This window comes from Marmota marmota, unplaced genomic scaffold, assembly GCF_001458135.2.
Source record: "Marmota marmota marmota unplaced genomic scaffold, marMar, whole genome shotgun sequence".
Classification (NCBI taxonomy): domain Eukaryota; kingdom Metazoa; phylum Chordata; class Mammalia; order Rodentia; family Sciuridae; genus Marmota; species Marmota marmota.
Genome location: NW_026000185.1, coordinates 5,004,533 through 5,029,589, shown reverse-complemented (window position 1 = coordinate 5,029,589; position 25,057 = coordinate 5,004,533). Strand labels below are relative to the sequence as shown.

General features: G+C 55.2%; 2 protein-coding genes across 6 annotated transcripts in view; one reads left to right on the top strand and one right to left on the bottom strand.

Annotated features, from left to right (window-relative positions):
* The window catches only part of Ubn1 (ubinuclein 1), a 30,251-nt gene extending 22,441 nt beyond the window's left edge, over positions 1 to 7,810 (top strand). For 2 of the 3 annotated variants that reach the window (XM_048789201.1, XM_015490764.2), the window contains 4 exons: positions 986 to 2,209; positions 3,150 to 3,399; positions 3,629 to 3,718; positions 5,539 to 7,810. In XM_048789201.1, coding sequence (XP_048645158.1) covers positions 986 to 2,209; positions 3,150 to 3,399; positions 3,629 to 3,718; positions 5,539 to 5,588 — 1,614 coding nt within the window. In that variant the 3' untranslated portion in view covers positions 5,589 to 7,810. The remainder of the gene's footprint in view (positions 1 to 985; positions 2,210 to 3,149; positions 3,400 to 3,628; positions 3,719 to 5,538) is intronic. The other variant, XM_048789202.1, reaches the window with a different exon arrangement.
* A 160-nt stretch (positions 7,811 to 7,970) lies between these two features.
* Ppl (periplakin) overlaps positions 7,971 to 25,057 on the bottom strand; it is a 33,434-nt gene continuing 16,347 nt past the window's right edge. For 2 of the 3 annotated variants that reach the window (XM_015490586.2, XM_048789198.1), the window contains exons 5-22: positions 24,932 to 25,057; positions 24,806 to 24,847; positions 23,667 to 23,828; positions 23,474 to 23,581; positions 22,640 to 22,735; positions 20,908 to 21,030; positions 20,646 to 20,792; positions 20,012 to 20,163; positions 18,765 to 18,862; positions 18,404 to 18,561; positions 17,198 to 17,376; positions 16,982 to 17,120; positions 16,129 to 16,322; positions 14,612 to 14,762; positions 13,790 to 13,873; positions 12,800 to 12,916; positions 12,206 to 12,298; positions 7,971 to 11,487 (exon numbers count right to left, since the gene is read on the bottom strand). In XM_015490586.2, coding sequence (XP_015346072.1) covers positions 8,824 to 11,487; positions 12,206 to 12,298; positions 12,800 to 12,916; positions 13,790 to 13,873; positions 14,612 to 14,762; positions 16,129 to 16,322; positions 16,982 to 17,120; positions 17,198 to 17,376; positions 18,404 to 18,561; positions 18,765 to 18,862; positions 20,012 to 20,163; positions 20,646 to 20,792; positions 20,908 to 21,030; positions 22,640 to 22,735; positions 23,474 to 23,581; positions 23,667 to 23,828; positions 24,806 to 24,847; positions 24,932 to 25,057 — 4,833 coding nt within the window. In that variant the 3' untranslated portion in view covers positions 7,971 to 8,823. The remainder of the gene's footprint in view (positions 11,488 to 12,205; positions 12,299 to 12,799; positions 12,917 to 13,789; positions 13,874 to 14,611; positions 14,763 to 16,128; positions 16,323 to 16,981; positions 17,121 to 17,197; positions 17,377 to 18,403; positions 18,562 to 18,764; positions 18,863 to 20,011; positions 20,164 to 20,645; positions 20,793 to 20,907; positions 21,031 to 22,639; positions 22,736 to 23,473; positions 23,582 to 23,666; positions 23,829 to 24,805; positions 24,848 to 24,931) is intronic. The other variant, XM_048789199.1, reaches the window with a different exon arrangement.

The following is a 25,057-nucleotide window of genomic DNA, read 5'->3' as shown; positions in this document are numbered from 1 at the left end:
TTCTCCCTGCAAGCAGTGCCCAGGAAACTTCTTAAATGACCATGGCAGCTGTTGAGTTTCACTGGTCTAGGGGAATAGCTATTCTTGAACCAGGGCAGAGACCTGCATGGGCCATTCAATCCTCCTGCCCCAGGCTCAAGTCTATAAAACAGTGCCTAGCTGGCCCAGTTTCTGGGGTTGTTGTGGGGTACATGGGGTCTTTGGAAGCCCTCTGAGGAGTGAAGCACCCCTGCAGTTGTGAAGGTCGTACGCCGAGATACACTCCTGGCCAAGTGCAGTGTAGCCTGGAGCAACAGCAGAAAGGAGAGGCGACTGTTGGGCTACCTGCCAGAGTGCAAAATGCTCAGAGACCTCTCAGTGTAAAGAACATTGCTACTTGCCATATTCTTACCAGTTCCTAAGACTTGGTGGTCTCCTTAGCCATACCTAAAGAGATCGTGAGAATAAGTTGTGCCAGTCATTTGTTCCTGAGTATCTGCCAAGCTTCTACAGTGTCTGAGACATACTGTGGTAAGTATCAGAGGTGCAGGAGTGACAGGATAGATTTTTTTCCTAGTCCTATAAGGACCGAGGAGAGATGGGTGCTGGGAGAAATCAAAGAGAAAAGAAAGCTAATTTAAGATAGTTCTTATGCCATGTGTCAGTCTGCAGCAAGGAACACTTCAAGACAGTGTGAATGCCACTAGGCAGTGTGTCTTCTTGCATAGGTCTTGTACTTTTTAGAAACAGAAAAGAGAAATTTCCCTGTGACTGGGCATGTCCTTAGCAACAAAACATACTGCGGTAAAGCCAGCCCCAGCCAGCCAAACACATACCAAAGGGTGCCTAAGACAAGGCAGGCTTGACATCTGCTCTGTCCACACCTTGTTTTGTAATTATACAAGAATCTCAGATCTTTGAGTTGTTCCCATTTATGTCCTCACAACAGGCCAGCGCTGGCATCTTTGGACATTTCTAAACAGTCATCATTTCTGTTTTCATTTAGGAGTCATCTGCTAAGCCTGATAAAAAGGCTTCCATCCCATCAGGAGGACAGATGGCTGGCTCCACTGCTTTGCCATCGGAACACCAGGGAGGAGGCCTGAACATTGGGTCCACGAGTAGGGAGCCCCCATCCCAGGTGTCTGGTGGCCTCACTAACCCTGCTCCTGTCAACCTGGAGGACTCATTGGATGAAGACTTGGGCCATGATCCAGCCTCCTCAATGGAAGCCGTGTCCAAGGAGCTGGCCGTGTTGAATAGCAGAGTGGCTGGGAGCTCTGAGTTCACAATGGCTGCACCCTCCAAAGCACCAGCAGAAAAAGTCACAGGTGTTTTGTGTGCGGAAGAGAAAAGGAACTTTGTGAAACCCAACCCCTCGGCACCACCACCCGCTAGCACACTGCAGTCACCCCTAAATTTTCTGGCTGAACAGGCTCTAGCACTGGGGCAATCCTCTCAGGAGAAAAAACCAGAGAGTTCTGGCTACAAAGAGCTGTCCTGCCAGGCTCCCCTCAGCAAGGGCCTGCCAGAAGTACACCAGTCCAAAGCAAAGCACCACAGCTTGCCACGGACGTCTCATGGACCCCAGGCGGCAGCTCCAGTACCTGGCCCCCAAGTCAAAGTCTTTCATGCGGGCACTCAGCAGCAGAAAAATTTCACGCCCCCAGCTCCATTTGTCAGTAAACTCCAAGGCCCAAAGGCTTCCTCCCCACAGTGTCATCGTTCCCTTCTGCAGCTAGTGAAGACAGCAGCCAAAGGCCAGAGCTTCCATCCCCCCACACCAACCTCCTCTGGAGGCTCGCCATCTTCCAGTGGCAGCTCTCATAAGTCCCCAGCCTCGTCCTCTACTGCCCTGAGCCACCCAGCAAAACAGCACCCAGCCAACTCTGCGGGGCCATCTTATAAGAATAATCCATTTGCTGGCTCTATCTCCAAACATGGGGTTTCTTCTGGCAGCTCTTCCTCTGGAGGAACCCGAGTGCAGAGCTCTGCTTCTGGGACCCTGCTCCCCAGCATACAGCCTCCTTCCACAGGACAGTCCACCAGCCAGCCTGTCCCAAGCTCGGCAGTGAAGAAACCACCTGTTTCCCAGAAGCTGACCCTGGTAGCCCCTCCTGGTGGTCCAAATGGAGATTCCGGTGGTGGTACCCAGGGAGTGGCAAAGTTACTGACCTCCTCCCTGAAGCCCGCCACAGTTAGTAGTGTGACATCATCTACCTCCTTGCCAGTGAGTATCCCAGCATGCAGCCTGTCCCACCCCTGGGGACTCAGGGACAAGGCCACTTGCTTTGCCCTGAGTGGAGAATGTGATCTGAAGCTGAAGGTCAGGTGGGAATAGTGAGCTCATACTCTGGATGGAGAACTGAGCTTCCTGCTCAGTCTTCCCTTTTCTGGGAGTAGGAAGGCCCAGGATAACCTGCCTATCTTCTTAGGAGGGTGAGTGGAGCAAAAACAGCTGTCAGTATTGTGCCTGTAGGGAGGCTGGGTCTGCACCTGCACAATGAGCCACAGAACTTCCCTCCTTCCACCTCTGACCTGTGTATCTCTTCAGAAAAGGGGATGGAAATGCCTTCATCTGTCAGGTGCTAAGGCTTTCATGCCCTGGAAATAGCAGTACCTTCTGAGAACGATTCTCTGATTGGTTTTGAAGGATTCTGCAGGTCAGAGGTGATTTATCAGAATTCAGCACTAGTGAATGCTGAGGGTGGGGGATAACTATAAGAAGTTTGGATACAGCTTGGGGAGATGGGGACTGAATCTAAGGACTTACAGTTAGTAGGCAAGTGCTATGCCACTAAGCTACATCCTCAGCCCTCCTATTTCTTTTTAAAAACAAAGACTAACCAAATATACACAAATATATGTGTATTTACATAGTAAACATATGCAGAATAAATGGGTGTCTAAGAAGGTGCATACACATACTTGTGGATATCCACAGTGGTGGTCGTTCCTCTCCTCACCAAAGAGACACCTTTAGTGTCCTATGCCCTGGAACGCACTCCATGCCATTTCATAGACTGTCCTTGTTCTTTTCTCCAGGACTGCAGAATAGAAAAGTGCCTTTTCTGGGGCATTTGATGTGTGTGCCTGTTGTGCACGCTCTTAGGTTTGCTATGAGTTAACAGGACCAGGCTTCTGACCACTTGTCTATGTTTCCTCCCCAGAAAGGACCGGGTGGGGCTGTGCTGCTGACCAGCTCCTCTCCCTTAAACCTGCTGTCTTCATCCTACAAGTCCAGCAACCCCAAGCTGCCTGGGGCCGTGAACTCTAACTCACTGGGGATCCTTGCCCCTGTCCCATTTCCACTCCACGTGCTCTCCTTCAGTGCAGAGTCCTCTGCTAAAGCGGGGGTCTCCAAGGATGCCATCGTCACAGGCCCAGCCCCTGGGACCTTCCACCACGGTCTCAGCCACAGTAAGTACCTGTCTTCTGTCTCTGTCCCTGTGTTGTGGTGTGCTGTGGTTCCTGTGTGTGTCTGGTGTGACCATGGGGAATGTCCCTGGGACAATGCTGAGCCCCTCCCCTTTGGGTTTGGTTCCTAGACTGGTCTGGCCAGTCGTCTGGGGCTCTTGGCTGCCAGGGCTGTTTTTCCCTTCTGTCTTCAATGTTCGTGTTTTGTTCTCTCCCCTCCTGTTTCTCTCAGGTCTTCTGGCTGGCTTGCACTCCAGCCCGCCCCATGCAGCAACTCTCCCACATGCTGCCGTGTCCACCCATGTCCCGCAGAGTCTGCCAGGTAATTGCCAGATGGGCCCCTGCCATGCACTCTGTGCACTACTGCTCTCCATCCTTAGGTGCTTTGTCTACTGCTGGACGTGGAATGTCTGCCTTGTCGTTGCTGTGTTGTCGTCTCGCCTTGTCTTTTAAGGGTCTGGCTGTGTGGGCATCGGAATAACATGGCCTCCAAAGTGAGACTGCTGGGTTCTCGACTGGAACCCTGAGCCTTGGTGAGCACAGAAAGCTATGGGACCTGACCCAGAGGCAGGGTCTGTCCTGACTCTTAGCATCTTTTCCCTCTTTGGTTAAGAAAGAAAGTAATGGTAGGACTCTCCCAAGGGCTAGTGGGCACTACCGGCCTTCACAGCGAGGCTGTGCGCTCACTGGTATTTGTCAGTTCACGGAGGCTTTCCATCCTTTGCTTCTGTGAATGGGAGAATCCACAGAGTAGTGAGGGGCCACAGTACAAGACTCTGAGGAAGGACAGTTTCCCTCTGATGGTAGCATGGACCTGAATGAGAAGCCACTTTCAGTCTGGCCAGATGTAAAGCCTTCTTGGAAACAGATTTGGGAGCACACCAGGAATGAGGCAGTGTCCCCACAGAATAGCTATTTTAAGCTAGCCTTTGGTGTGTCACTGCTTAGTGGCATGAGAAATAGGCATTGGTGCCTTAGGCAGGCACTTGGTAGAAAGTAGATGTGCCACATTCAGTCCTGTTTTCTTGGGGACAGACCTCATAGAATTCTAGTATGAGAAGCCTGATGGAACACTAGGATTTGACTGGTGTTCTTACTGCCTTTAGACCTGTGCCAGACAGGCCCTGGGCTGCATTAGTAAGGGAAGAGCCAGTCTTAGCGAAGCTGAGCCTAGGTTACTACCCTGTGGATTGAGGGCCCCTGGGCTATACATGACTTGACCTGCCAAATGAAGAGGGTAGGACCCATGACTGTCAAGTGGGTGTCTACCTCCTGGTCTGCTGTGGGTCTCTGAAGGCTGGTTCTGAGGTTGAAGCATTGGTAGTGAGTGCCAGAGGCCAGCTGGGGGCAAGAATGAGTTTGTAGGTCTCTAGATGAAAATTTGGCTTCCTTGGGGGCTAAGCCTATGTCTGTAGTTAGCCCTTTTTTCTCTGGAGAAGCAGTGAGATGCATGGATTTCCCCCACATACCGGTGGCTGCCAGTGGGGATAAGTGTAGTGCAAGCCTCCATGGAGCTACCTAGGTGAGATCTTGGGTGTGTGACAGTGAGATGGCCCACCTCTGCCTGCTTTGGGGAATGTTCCTCTCTAAAAGAAACGAAATAAAGAGCCAATGGAAAGAGATTGAGGGTCTGTGGTATTTTCACCCAAAAAGTAGAAGGAAATGAGAGAGAAAGGATGGAAAAGAAAGACATTGCTTTCTTGTAGCATTTTGCTGTTTTTCTTCTGGGTATTAAAAGGCTCTCCGCAGAGCAGCTGTGCTAACGCCAGTGAGTCTTCCCCTCCTCCTGCGCCGCACTTCAGGTGGTCGTTACCTGAGGGGCTGCCATCAGGCTCTGCGTGGCAGCAACACAGCCGCGTCTGTGTCTGCTTTGCTTTCCCTTCCTCTCTGCCTGGACTCCACGCTGGTGTCTTTACAGTTGTCCCTATACCTGGTGGTAAGAGAGTGAGCACTGCTACCCTGAGATGTGTTTGAACATCAGGCCTTGCCATAGTGGCGGTTGTCACCTGAGCTGTGAAGTGGCCCAAGTCGCATCTCAGGAGCTGTTCTGGGCACACTGCTCAGTACACTACTGGCCTGCATAATGCCAGTGCCTACGTATGGAGTCAGCTCCTGAAAGACTGTTCTGTTCTTATTCTCCAGATGCTTCTCAGCTTCACGGGAAGGGGCCTAGTGTGCCACGGAAGTTGTGACCACTTCAGAGGACAGGCTCGATTGACTTGGGTCCACTGGAAGCTCAACGTGGAGGTCTCAGATGGCGGGCGTCTCCTGCACACTCTGCATACTGGTTTCCTTCCGAAGCAGGCGTGAGTTCCCGGAGCGTGTCCTGGCACTTCTGACAAGCCTCCAACTAAGGAGCAGCTCACGCTGCTGGTGAAGCACTTATTGACCTGGTGCTCTGGGCCTCACAGCTCTGTTGCTGGAAGGTTGTTAGAGGGCAGCTCTGGGTGTGGGAGTGTGCTGGGCTCTTGGGAAGCGGGGAGTCCACAAGCTCTGGTTGCAGATCCATTGGCACAGCTGTTTAGGTCTGCCTGGCCCCCAGCACTCAGTCCAAGTACCTCACAGCACCTGATGGGTCTGGGGCTCCTTCTGGCCACATTAGGATCCCTGGATGGTCAGTGTTATCCCATCCCCAGGCTGTGTGCTCAAAAGGACAAGACCCAGGCCTGAGCCACAGGTGGGAGGCCCATCTTGTCTCCTTGCAAAATATTAAGAACACTTACTGTGTGCTATCTATGGGGGACCAGTTTTTCCTCTGAACATGACAATGAAGCTCTTATAGAGAAGAGACCTTTGTAGATTCAACAATTATGGTAGGATTTTTAAAGACATCTATCTTGGGCCCAGTTTTCGTCATTACCATTAAATGCATTGGATAGAATGGGACTGCTCTTCACACGTCACATTATAGGAAGACTCAATTCCAGTGCCTTTATGGTGGAGCAGAATTCGACAACACAACGTCCATTCAGCCCCCTGAGTGGATCTGAGATGAAGACCTTTTTTTAAAGAGATGTCTGTATTTAGGACATAGCCAGTTTTATTTAATTGAGATTTTTATGGTTGCACATCATAACCTGCGCCGTCCTGACTTGAAAGTCATCTGGGACCCCAACCCCAGGTCCCAGTTGAGCCAGGGCTCCCATTTTGTTTTTCCAGAGTTGGTACAGGTAGACTGCACAGGAACCCCAAAGCCCTTTGTGTCTGAGGGCTGAGACAGGGATTCCGAGTCACAGGTGACATTCCAGTTTCTTATTCTTAGAAATCCTTCTTAGGCAGAGTTGCAGGGATAGGCCTCTGTGAAGCGTCTCCTGCCTACAGTGGACCTGGAAGTGTTGAGCTCTCCAGACAGTGGGGTTCTGTGTGGACTGGGGTGCTGCCCAGAGGAACTGGAGAGTGAATCTGAGACAGGTGAGGATAGCAACTGTAGAACTCCTGTCACCAGGCTGGTCACACTCAGCCAGTGGCCATTTCACAAGGACTTCGAGGGCCCTTGCTTATTCTGTGAATCTGTGCCACAAGGTGAGTCTGACTGCCCAGGTGAGCAATTTGACATGTTGAGAGAGCATCCTCAGCATGTGCACCTGGGTGAAACCAGATAGTCTTTCGGTTCCTGACTCCCAGGTGCAATGCTCAGTAACTCCCACTTCCTGTGGAGGTTGGTGCCCTTCCCGCTGTGCTGGGAGCAAGACCTGTCAGCTACTCAGCCTGGCCTCTGCTCTGACTCTTTTTGTATGTAAGAACCAATCTGTTTCACATTGGGCCACATGGGTTCCTTATCCCTTTATTATATATATTTTTTGCAACTTGGATTTCCAGTTTGTTTACAGAATAGTCTTAGGTAGTAGCAAAAGAGCCAAAGAAGAGATTTGTATAGCTGAGCTCAAAGCCGAGCCGAGGCCATCAGCGAAGGCTGAGCAGTGGGAACTCTCCAGGCTCCTCTGCCCATGAACACCCAGGTCCCAGCCCCAGCACCCCTCACCTCCCTCCTCGCCCTTTGGTGCTCCCTCCTCCCCGTGTGCCACTGAGTGTGCAGCTGGAGCAGGATACCCTTGTCCTTAGGAATCTAGTGATGCCTCTTGCCTCAGGGAAATGTTTCTTTGATGGGGAGTTTGAGATTTCTTTTTCTTGTTTATGCTTTATTTGTGGTAACGAAAGAGTGAATGATAAACAGCCATGGCAAGGCAGATCTACAGCCCAGCTGCAGTGGAGGCGTGGGGCAGAGCACGCTCAAGGGGCTGCAGGGGTTCCCTTGGCGGGCGGAAGTCTCTGAGCACTTACCGGACATGGCCGTTTCTTAGGTGTGAGAGGGGCTGTTACTTTTATGCAGCGACTATGTTGGTGTTGGGGGTGGTGTGGAAATTGTTAATCTTGTATAAAGCAACTCAATAAATTGTTTCAAGGTTTCCAAAAACCTGTTTCTCATTCTTTCTTTCAGTTGTATTCGCTAGTGGTTCTTCCTTCCGGAGAACCTGGTATATACGTGATACCCATTTTGTCTGAAGGTTGAAAGGGAGGGAGTAGGCAAAGGAAGCTTCCACATGCAAGGGCGGAAAAACACGCTCGCTATGACATTAGAATCAAGCCACCAGTTTTTATTTTCATGCTATAAATAAAGTTCCCTCTTATTTGCCATCTTCTTACATAACACATGAGATACAGAAAATGAGAAATTTGGTGAATGATCAGCAGTTTTCTATACCTATATACCAGTGAGATAATAAACAAGACTCGCAAGGCAACAAAACAGGCTATCAGCAACACCAGCCATCCTTAAGATCTTCCGATTGCAGAGCCATGTCGCTGATAGAATGTCCTCCTTGTACAGCATGGCTGACAGGCTCTGTGGTTCCTTGTGCCTTTCTGGCATAGAGCCTGTCTTGTGGGCAGAGTTACTACTGGGGAGGCCTTACTCACAAAGTTGGTTCCCAGTTAGAAAGCTGGAGGGTGTGCCCATGGGCAGCCTGGCAGCCCTGTCCTTTAGTAAATGGAGTGGGTGGAAGGAGGCCTCTGCCTAGATTTTGCTGGCTGGTGTGCCAAGGCCCACGCTGCCCTGAGTGAGCATGTCTGTTGTGGTTGCGCTGTGCTGTAGTAGTTTTCAGACTGTTTCCAGCCATCATAAGAGGAGTCTGTTGATGGGAGTATATGGGGAAAGGAAAAAAAAAAAAAAAAGAAGGGCATGTAGGTGTCAGATCATTGGAGGCCGGAGCAGGTTGCTCACCCAGGTTGAATGATGGCTGAGACAGGAGCTGCCTGGCTTGAGCCAGTGCCGGTTCTGCTCACGTGAACTGCACTCCAAGCATTCTGAGAGGGCTCAGCACGGATTAGGAGCCTGCACAGGACCAGGGATGAGCTACCTGGGAGGCTGCTGAGGAGGAGCAAGCCAGCTTTCCACCTCCCAAGAAGAGATGGGCGGAAGGGCTGAGCCTACTTCTGCCCAGACACCAGGACCGCCAGCTCCTGAATGGACATATCCTTGTTGACATAGCGATCATACTGAGCAGGGGTCAGCCTGCCGCTCTGCAGAGCTTCCTCAATAGAAAACTTCTTGCCAGACTTCCTATCGTGTATCACTGAGGACTCCCCATTGGGACCCTTTACCGATATCTCCTCCCAGTCGCACTCCTGGCTTCTGAGTTTCACAAACATATTCCAGTCGATGAGCCCAGCCCTGTGGGCCTCCTCAGGGGACAGCTCACGGCCTGTGTCGGGGTCAATCACCACGATGGAGCGCCGCAGGTGATTTTCCCTCTGCTCCCTCTTGACGGACACGGACCCCAGGCGCCTCTGCAGCTCATCAATCTCGAGATCTTTGTCCTTGGACAGCCTCTTGAGATCATCCAGTTCTCTCTCCAAGGACCACAGTCTGGAGTCGAGGTTGGTCCTAGAGTCCACCATGGTTGTGTTCCGCAGGTCTCGTGTTTCGGCTGCTGCCATTTCAATTTCTGATTGGAGCCTTCGGGTCTCCAGCTGCAGGTTTTGTCGCTCTAGCTGAAGTTTGTGGTTCTCTTCCCTTAGGAAGTCCAGCTCCTTGGACGACTTAGAGTTGTGGAATTCCAGCTCTGACAGCTTGGCTTCCAGCTGAGCCACCTCGGTGTCCAGCTCCCTCTTGCTCCTGCTCTCCTCTTCCAGGCTCCTCTTCAGCTTCTGGATCTCCTGTTCCGTGTTGCCCTTCTCCACCTGGACACTCTCAGAGAAGACGACCTTCTCTTTGACCTCCGCCTTCTCGAGGGCAGCCAACCTTCTACGCAGGGGCTCCAGCTCGCCCTCCAGCAGCTGTCTCCGGTGCCGCTCTTCCTCCAGCTGGGCTTGGAGCAGGGCGTGCTCCCTGGCCTGCTGAGGGTCCTGCTGCAGCACCACCTTCTGTGTGCGGGTCACCTTCTCACCAGCCTTGGCCTCCTCCTGCTCCAGCGCAGCCAGCCGCTGCTGCAGGCGCTGCACCTCCTGCTCGGCTGCCCTGCGCGCCTGCCGCTCACGCTGCAGCTCTTCCAGCTGCCTCTCCAGCTCCCCACGCCGCCTCTGCAGCCTCCGCAGCTCAGCGCGCAGCTTGTCGATCTGGCGCAGCTCAGCATCGATGCTGTCAGTGAAGGCGCTCACCTCCGCCCGCAGGCCTGGCTCCTCCTCGTACTGTACCACCTCCTGGCGCACCACCCTCTCCCTCCCCTGGGCAAGCTCCTCCTCCTTGTCCCTGATCTTCTCTTCCCGTAACACTCGCTCCCCTTCCAGGTCCACCTGCCTCTTCTGCTCTTCTGACAGCTTTGCCCGCAGAGATTCCACCTCCTTTCTGGTTTGGGGGTCTTCCTCGAACTGGAGGATCTCCTGGACCACCTCTCTGGTCTGGACCTGCGGTTTTGTGTCCTTCAGGGACTGGATCTCCTGCTTCAGCTGGTAGATTTCTAGGTCACACCTCTCAATCAGCCTGGTCTTGTCCACGATCTCCTCCCTGAGTCGCTGCAGCTCCTTCTCCGTCTCTGGGTCAGTGGTGTACTTAATGACTTCTTTAGTCACCTCTTTGACTTCCACCTGCGGGGCCCGCCTCCGGAGAGCCTCCAGCTCACCCTGGTAGCTCTTGAGCTGCTCCTCCGCCGCCCTGTACTTCCGCTCCTGCTCCACCAGCTCCAGGCGGAGGTTGGCCACTTCGCTCTCTGCCTTGGGGTCTGGCCGCACGATCTCGCGGACTTTCTCCTGCACCACCACTTTGGCATTCTCCTCCTCCAAAGCCCATATCTTTCGAAGCAGCTCCGTTTTCTCCCGCTGGCTGGCTCGGGCCTTGGTGGCCTCATCCTCATACTGGCGGGTGAGGTCATTGACCTCCCTCTCTGCAGCTGCATCCTTCTCCACCTTGAGCACCTCCTTGACAGTTACCTTGCCCTCAGCCATGGCCCGCTCCTTCTCCAGCCTCCTGAGCTTGGCCTGTAGGAAGCTCAGCTCCTCCTCCTGCTTCTCCCTGAGCTTGCCCTCCCGCTGGTGCTCCTCCTGCAGCTGCTGGTACTCCGCCTCCAGCTGGGGGTCATTCTGCAGCTTCACCACCTCCTTCTCTGTGACCTTCTCCTGTACCCGGCTTTTTTCAGAGGCCAGGGCTGCCACGCGCTGCTGTAGGAGAAGCACCTCTGCTTCCCGGGCACCCTTCTGCCGCCTCAGTGTCTCCAGCTCCTCCCGCAGCTGCAGGACCTCGTCTGCCTGGGCTCTGTCGGGCTCGATGCGCAGGACCTCTTTGACCACATACTCCTGCCCCCCGTCTCTGGTCTCCTGCTCCAGGGCGCGCAACCGTAGCTGCAGCGCCTCCAGCTCCTCCTGCAGCAGCTGGTTCTTGTGCTGTTCCTCCACCAGGGTCCGCTGCATCTGCTGGAAGCTCTCCTCCAGCGCGGGGTCTGGCACTTTCTTCAGCACCTCCTTCCTCACCAGCGACTCCTGAGGCCCCTGATTCCGCAGGGTCCGGATTTCCTCCTGGGTGCTCTTGACCTCATTCTCCAGCTGCTGCCTTCGCTCAGCCTCCTCGTCCAGTTCCTTCTTGATCTTCCATGTCTCCTCCACACTGGAGCCCGGAGTGTTTCCTTGCAGGGTCTCACGGGTCACTTCTGTGTCTGGCTGCTGTGACAGACAAGACAATATGTGATTAAAGCCAGAACAGATCTGCTCACCTTGGAACAGGTCAGACTGTCCTGTGATCCCCAGGATTCCCTTAGAGTTCTTGGGCTAGTTTTTAAAGTGGCCAAAAACAACTAGATTGGCTTTATAAAACGAAATGAGGCAAAATATTTTACAACGGCAGAAGAGTCTGAAGTGAAACCTTCTGTCGTCTGTCCTCAGGGGATGTCAGTCCTCGAAGGCGTTTTCTGTGCTTCCTTCAGCCTGTGCATTTTGGTGTGTCCCACTAAACACGTTTACTTTTTCTGCACAAATGTCCGCCTCATCTCCCGTTCTGTACTCTGCTGTTTATGGCACAATCAGAAGGATCCCACTCTGACCCAGAGCATGCAACTCCCTTCCTTGCAGCAGCCAAGCCCTCTGCCGTGTGAATGGGATTTAACCAGCCCACTGCTGACGACTTGGAGTCGATTCCAGTTTCTTGCTACAACAAACAGTGCTGTCATAAGTATTATGGTCTTCTAAAAATAACTTTTTAGTGGGTCCTTAGCAAACATTTATTGAATTCAATGTCAGTGGAACTGACATTCAGCCAGGGTACTGCCCAGAATTGTTAGCAAGAGACATTCCCTCATTCCTAGGCTGTCTGAGGCAGGAGGAAGCTTTCATTTTTCAGCTGGTAGAATAGTTTTAAGCAGGGTTTCTTACTAAGATCGATTACCTGTCTCAGGAGATTTAGTGCAAACTCCAGATTCTGCAGCCTCTGCCTGTTGATGGCCTGGACTTCTGTGAACTTGGCAGCAAGAGCAGCTTCCTACAGAGAAGTTCAGGAGAGCAGTCGGCAAACAGGAGCCAGCAGTAAGTGAGCGAGAGCCAGAGGGCTTGGACACAGTCTTTGAAAAGTCTGGCAGTTGGGGGCAGAGGGGCGCTTCTTGCCCGCTCCTACCTGCAGCTATTCTATAGTCTCATCATTGGAGAGAAAGGTGGACTCGTGTCACACAATCCAGGTTTCAGCCTGACTCCTGGACTTTGAGCAAGTCTCTTCACCTCCCTGAGCCTTACTCTTCTCAGAAGGTGCCTGGGACTAATGGTACTAGCCCTCCCTGGGGGAGCAGGTGGGAACTTCCCAGAGTCATGGGGCCAGCTCCGACCAAGCTGTCCTCTAGGCATATCGATGTCACTGCCCCCAAACAAGTTCTTCCCAATCTGTGCTGGCTCCCCTCCTGTGTGTGCATCACTGAGGCCTGCGTGCAGCAGCCTGAGGCCGCACTGCCACCTTCCCCTCAGTCCCAGACAGGCCGGTGCCTGAGCTCACCTCCTCCTTCACTTTGGCAGCGGGAGACTGCAGCCTGGCTCTCTTGCTCATGTGGCTGTTACTTCCATTCTCCAAGTCAAGAAGCGACCTGAGTTTCTCTGCTTCTAGCTCGTAGTCCTGGGTGAGAGAACAGGGAAAGTCACTAAGAAGAGACTGAAATGTTTGTGCACCCCTTCCAGTGGACCTAGATCTGCCCTCAGTGGGTGGAGAAGGGGTGCTGGTTCCGAGTCTGCACAGGCCTCTCCTGTGGGATCAGCTGTAGCTACTGGCCTCCAGGGGCCCTGAGACTCATCCACACACGAGCAGGACATAGCTGCATGGCCCAACATGTGGGGAAAAGCCCCACTCCTCTCCATCCTCAAAGAGGCAAACCAAGTGACCTTCCAGTCCTTCAGCAGGGAGATTTGACACTCTGCTTCAGTGCACACTGGACCATAAGCTTCCTCTCCTGCCTTCACCAGCTGGTAAGTTCATTACCATCAAGTGGATGTGTGGTGATCCACACCGCTGTTTCTCTCTATTGGACACTTAGGCCATTTGTAAATCATGCTATTACACAATTTTGCTTTTCCTTTTTTTTTTTTTTTTTTGGTACCAGGGATTGAACCAGGTGCACTTAACCACTGAGCCACAGCCCCAGCGCTCAGATAGCTTTTCCTAATAAAGGCCTTTAGTGNCCCATTACGTACTTTTTTTTTTTTTTTTTTTTGAGAAAGGGTCTCACAAAGTTGCTTAGGCTGGCCTCCTGAGTCAGTGGGCTTTTCCTTTAGCATAAATCCCCCCAAAGAGTTGTTTACTGCTTCCAAGAGCATACACCCTTTTATGACATTTGGCACCTGGTACCATAATGTTTTCCAGAAGGCTCTGCAGCTTGCATGGCTGTTCAGTGCCTGACGGTGACCAGTTCCTGGCAGGGCCTGTATGCCTGCCTGGTGTAGGGGGTGGAAGGAGGCATCCTAGTATCTGCTTGGCAGAAGCTTCATGGCTCACCTTCACGGCTTGCTGGTACTGCTGGGAATTGGCGTAGACCTTCTGTACTTCCTCTTCCCTACTTGCTATCTCATCTAGCAGGTTCTGTAAAACAAGAGATCTTAATAACCAAAACCAGAACAAACCCTGTTGGTAAAGGGGCTGGAGTCCTTAGAACCTGAGGTTCTTCTCTAGCACAGCACATAACATAAAGCTTCCTCATCTGCATCTGCCTGTGACAAAAGCCAGTTCTGAGGCCCTGTGAGGAAGGGCCAATAAGATAACTAGCTTTTGCCAGGAAACACATTTTGATTGAGTGCTTTGAAATGCCAGGCACTGCTCTGACATTGTCCTTAGATTAACTCATTTAATCTTCAAATGACCCCGTGACTAAGCATCATGATCTCCGGCTCCCACGTGAGGGAACTGAGGCACTGTGAAGTTCAGTAACTTGAGGGCATGCGGCCTATCAGGTAGAGCCAGGATCTGAACCTCAGCCACAGGGTTCCCTAACCCAACACACTGCCTGGGGCATTGAGGAGGCAAGCAGTAGAACTTGGGGACTGGGGTTTTCCCCAGGAGGGTTCCTTTGGTGTTTCGGTAGCCATTCACCTTAAGGCCAAGCCTCCCTTCTCTGTGCTGGGCAGAGGGGGAGAGGGGAACGAGGCACAAGCTGCTCGTTTGAGTTGGGTGCTGGGAGCTGAGGTCCAGGAGGGGGAGGTCAGCCAGGCCTGTGCCCTACTCTGTTCCCCAAAGACTTGGTTCCCTCCACTGACAGGGGCCTCCTGACTTTTGACTCTCCTAGCTTCCATGTGACCACAGAAGCAGATGCCACTGTCTTGCCTTTTGGTTCTTGAGCTTGGTCTCCATCTGGCTGAGGCTGTCTGTCTCCTGGGGCTCATAACTGGGGGTGCTGGACAAGAACTGGAGCACGCGGTCGTAGTCACGGTGGTACTCCCCATAGGCGGCCTTGGCACCCTGCAGGCTCTGGGCCCTGTGGGGCAAAGTGGGTCAGGCCTCCACACAGCAGGCAGAGGCCTCAGGACGCTTCACGTTTTTAAAGGAGAAGGAGAAAAACAAATGTAATATAATTGGACAAACCCTAAATGTTCACCAGAAGGAGAGTGATTATGGGGCGGAGGGCTGCGTACTGGCAGGCAGAGGTGCCCAGGGTACTGTGGGACCTGAACAAGCCACAATCCAGGAGCAACCACAGGGAGGCAGGAAGTCATACCAAGTCACCAAAAATAGTAACTTCTAACCTACAAGGTAGAGCAAAAGCAGGGCTTGGAAGGAATTGTATAGCACTAAAGGCCTTTATTAGGAAAAGCTATCTGAGCGCTGGGGCTGTGGCTCAGCGGTAGAGTGCTTGCCTAGCATCTATAAGGCACTGGGTTCGAATCTCAGCATAACATACAAATAAATAAAGGTCCATCAACAAAAAAATATATATTAAAAAAAAAAGAAGGAAAGAAAAAGCTGTCTGAAAGCCACAGTCTGTCTCACCTGGAGAAAAAGAAGAGCAAAAGAACCCCAAGGTGATGGTTGGAAGGAAGGCGAGAAACGGGAATCACTGGAATCAAAAAGCTAGTTTTCCAAGGTGATTGATCAGCCATTCGGCCTCAGCCGTCCGATTAGAAAGAGGGAGAGGGAAGACACAGACACAGCAGAAGGAGGCATACTGCGCCAGGAGCCAGCAGAGGTCCCCTCCGACCCTGCTAATGGAGAGGCCAGCCAGAGACAACTGGAGGAGCACCAGTGAGTGCCGCTAAGACACCGGGTCCTGGAAGTGTGAGCCACTGACGTCACTCCAGGAGTGGGTGAAGCACATGGGTCATACAGACTAAAAAAGGTTGAGTTTGTACACAAAAACCTCACACACACACACACACACACAATCAAAAAAAAAAAATGAGGCCCAGGGCTGGGGCTCAGTGGTAGAGCACTTGCTCGCACGTGTGAAGCCCTGAGTTGGATCCTCAGCACCACATTAACAAATAAAAATAAAGATATTGTGTCCATTAAAAAATATATATTAAAAAAAACCATCCAGCCCAGATGCCTTCACTGGTGAAGGCTGGTGCGCCCTTAATCAGGGGAAGAATCGGTTCTACACAAGTGCACAGAAGAGAAGGGACAAGGCAAGGCTGCGGCCTGTAAGGCTGGCAGGGTGCCGGCCAGGAGGACTGGTGACGGCAGCATGACTGGGCGCCGTCACCCTCATCCCTCCTGCCTCACCGTGCAGGTGCCTCGGGAGGTGGCCGCTGCGTCAGTCACTTTCTTACTAGAGACAGCCCTTGGGGCATCAGGGAGCCTGCCCCGGCCAGCCCCCTGCGCTGCCCTCCCTGCGCTGCCCTCACCTGTGCTCCACCTGCTGGCGCAGGTTGTCAAAGCGCTGGCTCAGCTTGTGCGCCTCGGCCTCCTGGCGCTCCAGGTCGGGGCAGTGCTCCTGGAAGCGGCTGGCCAGCGAGCTCGAGCACTGTTTGGCCTCCTGCAGGTTCCGCTCCACCTCTCCCAGGAGGGACTTCTGGGCCTGTAGCTCCGAGGCCATGGCCTGCAGGATGGAGGAGACGAAGCCCTGTGGCCCGAGACCCACCTGGAGCACCAGCTCTGGGGGTGGAGTCATGCCTAGGAGCAGGAGGAGCCTTCGCCTCTAGGCTTGCTCCACCTGAGTCACCTCCTCAGAGTGCCTTTGTGTTACAAAAGCTGGAAAATTTCACTTCACTGGGCAGCTCATGCCCACACGAGGAACGGCTTGCAGCCCTTCAGTCACGGGCCTTCACCAGGCCTGTTTCCTTGGCTGAGGCCAGTCCTGTGGTGCAGAATAAATGAAGGCTGTCCCTGGCCCCTGGCTCAGGACCCCAGTGCTCAGGCAGGCCCAGTGAAATGGTGAGGAGAGCGCTGCAGGCCTGGCCTGCCCGGCCTGCCCATGGAGGTCCTGAAACCTGGCTTGATGCAGATCCCTGATGGTCCAGTCCTGGCCCCCGACCCTCCACAGGCCACGTGGCTGGAGCGGCTGGGATCAGGGCTGTGGCCTCCCTTCTAACTCCCTATTTGGCACACCAAAGGCTTTCCAAACCTGCAGGGACTGGCTGCTGGGCCTCTCTGGCCTCAGTGTCCTTGTCTGGGCAGGACAAAGTGGGCAGGAAAGATGTGCCTGAGGCCTTCAGCCAGCTCAGAGAAAGGTTCCCAAGACTTGGGCCAAAAACTCACCTCCAGTTCCTGCCTCTTGCTGTCCAGGACACAGCCACTCTCGGGCACGGTGTCGTCCTGGGCCAGCCGGTTCTCGTGTGTGGCCAGCAGCTCTCGGCCCTGCTGCAGGCTCCTCTCCAGGCGATTGGCCACATCAACTCTGAGGACACAGGTCAGGAGTGGGTGGGTGGCTCCTTAACCCCACCCCAGCCTCCCCACTGCCCGTCTGCCACCCACTTCTCCTGGGCCAAGTCCAGTAGCTGCACAAGGCACTCGTATTTCTTGTTGGTGTCCTCCACCCGGGCTTTCAGCAGGGGCGCAGTGCCACTGCCCGGGAGGGCCTCCACGAAGGCCGCACACTCGGCTGTGCTCTGCGCCTTCTCAGGCTCGATCCGCAGCAGCTCGTTGGTGATGTTCTGTGAGGATGAGACCCGGGTCAGCCACAGCCTGGCAGCCCTCTTCCCCCAGGGATGAGCTCAGGGTGGGCACAAGGCCCCACGCTCCAGGGCCAGCAGAGACCGCTACGAGGCCCAGCCCACACCACCAAGCCTGACCAGGTCTGGGCAGCCCAGGTTCTGCGTGTTTAGTGAACATCTCCAGGAGCCCTGACACAGAAGGACCGTGACTGATGATGGTGACACAGTGAGGAGGGAGTCCCCGAGGACCTACTGCTCTAAGCACCCAGATGAGCGAAGGGGTCCTGGGGGCAACCCTTCGGAGTAGATAGGTCTTCTCCCATTCACAGGAGCGGGCAACAGACTATGAGGAGCTCAGGAAGGGGTGTGGCCCCTCCACTCCTCACCCCTGTACCAGGCATCCCCTTGGCCCTAACTCGCCATGAGGCCACCTCAGTGGCCACCCTCTGAGCCCACTTTCCCTGTAAAACCAGGGTGATGGTCCCACCATGGAGAGCTTAGGAAAGCACATGAAAGGATGCAGTGACCGATGGGTGGGGCCTGCAGTGACCCATGGATGGGTGCCTACATCACCCTCCGTCCTTCCAGTAGCCTCAAGTAGGAACCAGCCCATTTGACTCTAGGGACTGCGGCTTGGGGGCTTCAGTGACGTCTCACGGAAGTAGCTAGTGATCTGGCTCTGAACTCGCACAGTCCACCGTGCCACCACACTCATGGTCTCCCGCCAGCGTAGACCCACATGAGCCCTGGTGACTGTCATTACGATGGCTACAATCCCAGGCAGTTGACAGGCCACACTGAAGCAGCACCCAGGTCCCGTTTTCCGGGATGTGTCTGGGAGCACCAGCTGAACACCTTGGAGCCTGGTCCTTGATCCAGACCTGGGGCGGTTACAGGAGAAGCCCAGCACCCCAGTGACTCAGGACGTGATTGCAGTGACAGGCTATCCCAGTGGAGCACCTGCCACAGATGTCCGTGGGGTGAAACCTTGGGCATGAGTCCAGCCGGTGTCCCAGTCCAGCAGTACCTTGAGATCCTTGGCCCGCTCTGCACTATCCTGCACAGCCCGGCCCTGCTCCAGTGGTGGCCGCAGGATCCCTGTGATGGCCTTCTCCTGTCGGTCCAGGTCACTGGCCACCTTGTCCAAGCTGGCCAACAGCTGCCGCCCCTGCAGGTCAGAGGCATCTGTGGAAGGAGGACATAGAGTCAGGGGTGGCAGTGGGGGCATGAGGCCCAAGAGGGCCCTAGAGGCCAGCTGAGACCTCTGGGCTGGCTGAATCTCCCTACCCTTCTAATGCCAGGCCCCTGCCACCCCATGCACGGTGCAGACCCTCGCTGTGGCCCCTCCTACTAGTGCCCTACCCTTGGCAGGCAACCCTGCTACCCACCTCCAGGGTTCTCTGTCTTCAGCACCTCGTGCCGCTGTTGGAGGGCCTGCCGGCTCCCCGCTGCCTTCTGCCGCAAACTCCGGTACTGGCTGTCCAGGCTGGGAGAGCAAGAATGTGCTGGACCTGGGCAGCCCACCTCCCCCTCTGCACAGAGGCAGGACCTGGACTCTAGCTGGACAAAAGCCCAGAGGAGCCAAGTGGCTCAGAGTGTGCTTTGAAAAGTTAAAACTGGGATGGGAGCCAGGTGCGGAACACACCTGCACCTCAGTTACTCAAGAGGCGAGGGGAGGATCCCAAGTTCAAGTCCAGCCTTGGTAACTTAGTAACACTTGGAAACACTGCCTTGAATTAAAATTTTAAAAGGGGGGTGGGCTGAGCATGTAGCTCAGTAACAGAGTACTTGCCTAGCCTATGCAAGGCTCTGAGTTCATCCCCAGTGTCGCACAGGACAAAGTGGAAGGGCTGGGCCTGGGGCTGAGCCTGGGCGGGGGGCCTCAGTGGTAGAGGGCTCGCCCAGCACGTGTGAGGCCCTGGGTTTGATCCTCTGCACCACATATGAATAAATAAAAGTTTTTAAAAATGCTTTAAACACATACACACTGGATGCAGTGACGCAGGTCCTTACACTCTGGGGTTCAGAAAACCCTCCTTCCTCTCTCTCCCAGTTTTTTTCCTTCCCCTCCCTTCCTCCCGCCTGCTCCTTCATTGCAGGTCTTGTGACCTAAAGTGATCGGTTCACTAGTCTTCTCTACCAACATGTCACTTCTGAGGGAGCAGTACACAGTAGGTGTTCAATATTTATGGGCTGTATATAGCAAGGCATTCCTGCAATCAGTCTCTGATTCAGCAGAGTTCTTTGCATCAGGTGCTAAACTAGGCCCTCAAAACACTGGCCCCGAGGAGCAAAGGCCCAATGAGACTGATCATCTTGGTAAAATGTGGTGCATGTGGCAGGAAACGGTGTGTGAGAGCCAAGAAGAGGGGCAGGGGCCAGGGCAAAGTCCTTAAGCTGAGGGCCTGAGCCAGCTGGGCCCCAAGCAGGTGCCACAGGCAGAGGGCACAGGTATGCAAAGGCCCTGAGGCACTAAGAGAGCACATGCTTGCCAGACCAACAGCTCTGCCCTTCTCCCCTTGAGCCCCCAAGGGGGTGCAGGTGGGATGTCAGTCCTCCCTCATCCTGAGTAGGTTGCCAGGGCTGTGAAGGCCAGGGCCAGGGTCAGTGCATGCTGGTCCCTCTGCCCTCATACCTGTCAGCCAGAGCCAGCGCCTCGGGGTCAGTGGGGGGGATCATGAAGCAGACAGCTGGGGCACTCAGCTTGTCCCCTGCAGCGTCAGTGAGCTCCCAGCTCTGCCCATTGTTCTTCTGCAGGGTGTAGCTGTAGCCCCGAGAGATGGGGCCCTGAGGGGGGGGGCAGGCCAAACCACCAGGATGTGAGGAACCGCCTTGATCCATGGCCCGGGAGCCCCGTCACCCGCTGGCCCCCTGGCCCCCCCCCCCATCTTGGACCCGGGGAATCTTAGCCCATCTCCCCGACCCTCCCCAGGACATTTGGCCATAGAAGGAAGGGGGAGGGGCTGGCCCAACGGGAACAGGCTGCCCGCCCAGCCCTCAGTCCAGGGAGTGTCCCCCCTTCCAGGTAGGTGTGTGGCGTGTGACTGGCTTGGGGGCACGTGACTCAGAGCGGGGGTCCTGTGGGGCTTCCCTGGGACTGTGCCGGGAGACAGACACGTGGGTGCGTCTCCACCACAGGGGAGGCAGGCGGCAGAGTGACGCCCATGACAGACAGGAGCCGGTTCCTGAAAAGGTGGTCCGGGCCCTGGCTCCCGCTGTGCTCCCCTAAGGCTTCTCAGTGACATGGGTCCCTCCCTGCAGGCGCCCACCTGGTCACCCTCAAAGTCACAGAGCGCCTCCACAGGGATGGGCTTGAGCGGCGTCTCCCGGCGGTACTTGAGGGGCACCACCTGCTGCCCCCGCTTCTGCAGCCCCCGCACCACATCCTCGTACTTGTCCAGAGCCTTCTCCTGGTCCTGCGGAGGGCCGCGCCGCAGGGTGAGACCAAGGGCCTCGAGCTGGTGGGCGGGGCTGGGGACGGGCTGCAGGGGTCACCCTGGCTGGGCTGGCAAGGCCCCGGCTGCCACTCACATCCAGCTCTCGCAGCAGCAGCTCGATCTGGTAGCGGTCCTTGAAGTCGGGGCTGTATTTCTGGTTCAGGTCTGAGTCCACCTTGCGCAGCAGCTCCTGAGCGTCCTGCACGTCTCTGCGGAACTAGAGGGGACCAGGAGGCCCCAGCAGACAGGAAGCCACCTGTGACTCCAGACGTGGCTTTGAGCTGGAGCTCCCACTCATCCTGAATCCAGAAGTGAACCCTCTGGGCCGCTGACACCTCCCTCCAGAGCCCCACTCCTGGGGCCACTCAGGGAAGAAGCTAGTCCCTGGCCACCAGTCCTCGAGACGCCTCTGAGACAGTGAGTTCCCGAGACTGCTGTAGGGCTGGGTTCTTTCCTCCATTCGTCTCTGTGCAGAACACCCTGACTTAATACCATAGAGTCATATGCCACAGTCATGCTGTGGCCAAAGACGGGCAAGGTGTACCACGGCAGTCCCCTAGGTGTCATCTAGTGACATCGTAGCCAGCTTAGTTTGGGCAAGCATGCTCTATGATGTTGGCACAATGCCCGAGTCGCCTCAGGCTGCGCCTCTGTTGCTCAGCAGCATGTGCCTGGACTCTCACTCGCAGCCTTGATGTATGTGTGCCTCCCCTTAGTTCTCGGAAGTCTCTTGCTCTGACTTGGCTCTTTCCGGGGTTGCAGCCATGAACAGGACTTGGGATCCCTGTGACGCTCACACTGTGGCTCACACACTCAACCAGGAGTTACACAGTGTCACCTGAGTTCACGTGTCAACTTCCAGATCCCCAATCACATGTTCCCACCAGGTGCCCTAGTGCACACCTGTAATCCAGCTCCTCAGGAGGCTGAGGCAGGAGGACCCCGTCCTTGAGGCCAACCTCAGCAACTCGGCGAGACCTCGTCTCAAGATAAACAATAAAAAAGGACTGGGGATGTAGCTCAGTGGCAGAGCACCCCGGGTTCCATCCCTAGCGCAAAAATGAAAAAACAAACAAATTTCCTCTAAAAACAAACAAGGGTCCATCAACAAATGGCCAGGGAAGCAGTTCCGTCCATCTGTTCAGTGGGCACTGCTGGGCCACAGAAAGGAATGAAGCAGGGATACACTGCAACGTGGTGCACAGGGAGACAAGTCAGGACAAAGAACACACGTGGTACGTCCCACGTGCTCCATCGTCCGAGGTACGAACAGTGCTGTCTACAGAGAGCACACGGATTAGAGGCTGCCCGGGCTCGGAGGTGACGGGAGGGACTGCTGCAGGGTCAGTCTCTGTCTGCGTGATGAGATTTAGGAAACAGAGGGAAAGCTGCTCAGGTCCGTGAGCTTAGTGAATTGCACATTTAAAATGGCTAACAGGAGCCAGGTGCAGTGGCATGCCTGTAGTTCAGCTGCTCTGGAGGCTGAGGCAGGAGGATCCCCTGAGCCCAGGATTCGAGGCCAGCCGGAACTACATGCAAGGCTCATCTCAAGTGCTGGGGGCGGGGCTCAAGCAGTTCTATGTTATATATTTCACCAAAATTAAAACCCCACACACTCGTTCCTGGGCCCCAGCGACCTGCCAATCACACTCTCCTGCCTGTTCCCCGGAAAGACGGACAAGGGCTCAGCAAGCCTGGCCACTCTGCGACTCCTTCAGAAGCCCTGCCAGGCCCCTGGGCGAAGCGCGTGAGGCCTGGTGAGCCAGGCAGGTACTGAGCGCCCCACACGCGGAGACTCTGGGGCTGGTGGGCGCCCGGCTGGGTACCTGGTGGTAGTCCTCCATGAACTTCAGGTGGCTCTCCTCACAGATGAGAAGGTTCAGGTACTCCTTCCAGTCTGCGTGCACAGCCTCCATGTGCGCCTGCCGGGAAAGGAGGGTGGTCACTGCTGACCAGGGACTGCACCAGGCCAGGGATGGGGCGAGGGAGGCCCCTGACTCTGCCCGGGTAGCCAGCTCCTGCTCAGGGATGGGAGGGGGGAGAAGTGGGGCCACCATGTACAGGCGTCCAGGTTGTCTGGGCCCAAGGGCAGGTGGGGCTGTGCACCCCCAAAGCTGTTCCCTGGAGTATTCTTCATAATGTATTTCAGGGGACTGAGTATCTCCCCCGGGCTCCTGTCCAGCTACAACTGGACCTGTGAACTAGAAGGTGACCTTATCTGGAAGCAGGGTCTTTGCAGATGGATTAGTTAAGGAATTGGGGTGGCCCTGGAATCAAACGGGGTGTCCTAAGAAGCAAAGACAGACATGCAGGGGAGAAGGCCCTGGGAAGATGCAAGCCGGGACGGAGTGAGCGGCCCAGCCCAGGCCTGGGCTCCAGCTGTTGGCCTCAGAACCGCGAGCATGTGCTTCTGTGTGGTGTAAAGCTACCGGGGTGACGGTAATTTGGCATGGAAGCCTCAGGAACTAACGCAGGTGACACATTGGCTTCTGAAGCCCAGGGCTGGTGGCAGGACGTGATTAAAGGACTGAGGTAACAGAGGAGGCAGAGTCAGACACAGCAGGAGCAAAGACCCCGTCAGGCCCTCCGCCCCCAGGGCTGCTGGGCAGAGGCCACACTGTGTCCAGCCCCGAGGGGACGTCCCCTGCCTGGCACACCACCTCAATGGCGTTCCTCCCGGGGTGCTCGGCAGCCAGCAGCTGGTCTCCCTCGCTGTGAAGCTTGTTAATCCTCTCTTCTTTGGCCTCCAAGTTCCGGTTGATGAAATTCTGCAGTGGGGTAGGGGAGAGGACTCAGTGCCCAGCCGGCAGCCCCATGCCCTCCCAGGCCCTGGCCCTGGGCCCTGGCGCCCACCTCATACTGGCGCCGGCGGCTGGGGTAGTCGAGGTTGCGGTCGCTCCAGTCGTACTGCACGCGGTCCCGGGCCTGCTGGTCCAGCCAGTAGAGCTCATTGGTGCAGCGCTGCATGTAGTCCTGCAGGGAGCTCAGGTGCTGCTGCCGAGCCTGTGACGCCGCCTGCAAGGACGAGGACAGTGCCGGGTGCCGGGCCCCGCTGGCCTCCCTCCCCTCTCCTGCAGGGACCTCTCGGACAAGCCACCCACTCTCCAAACCCCATTTACTCAACAGGTGTTTACAGAGATCTACACTTGCCGGGCACAGCCCTAGAGAACAGGGCTGACCGTGTCCTGAAGCCTCTGTTTATCCATCTGTAAGAAAGGGATTACAGCCGCAGACTGCCATGCCCCTGGGGCTCCATAACATCAGTCACAAGTTCTACTCTGACCACCTTGAAGAGGGCTTGGAAGAAAAGGAGCCACTAACGGCTAGGGAGCAGAAGGACAGGGCAGGACAGGAGGGGAGACAGGCTCACATTTTGCCTTGAAGAATAAGAACTGCAGCTGACAGGTGACAGGGGCCCCTGCATGCCAGGACTGTGCTGAGGACACCTCAACTTTAACCAGTTTAGTCCTCAAGGAGCCCTGTGAGTCAGGGTCATGCAGAAACTCCATTTTCAGAGGAGGAAACGGGGGCTCCTAGCGGCTAAGCAACTCCCTCAAGGGGTCAGCTCCAACAAGCCAGGGTGCAGCAGGCCAGCTCCTGACCGCTAGGCCAGGCCGCCTGTGTTCAGAGCCTGCGGGTGTGAAAGGTTTGCAGCAAGAAAGTGTTTATGCAAGCAAGCTCAAGGAGAACACTTCTTCTGAAAAGAGAAAGAGGAGGACTTGGTCCAGAAAACATGCAGTGTGGTGTGCAGCATACAGCAGGTGCTTAATAAATGAGCAGCCCATTGCAGAGGATGGGCGGTACCCCTGGGTCTATCAGGGTTCCCATGAGCCAACAGGAAGGGGCTGAAGTACTGTCTCTCCTCACAGAAGCCCCTTCCGTTCTGACGGGAACACTTATGGTGTGTCCACGTCACGTGGGGTGGGCGCTGTCCCCTGCACCCCAGGCTTCTCATCCCCGGGAAGCAACAGTCTTTCCCCAGAGCTCCTCACCAGCAGCTTCTGGTACTTGGCCTGGAGCTCACTGTTCTGCTCCTGAGGGTGGAACCGAGGGTTCAGGTGAGGGCGGGGTGCAGACCCGCCCCGTCCCAGGCCCCCACATCACCAGCACTGGCCCACCTTGTCCCCGTCCTTGGCCAGGTGGGGCCCGATGGCCTTGACCTCATTGTGGAAGATGTTGTGCTGCTCCACCTGGCTGTCCACCAGCGGCAGGTCCGTCCCAAAGCTCTGGCCGTTCAGCTTGTC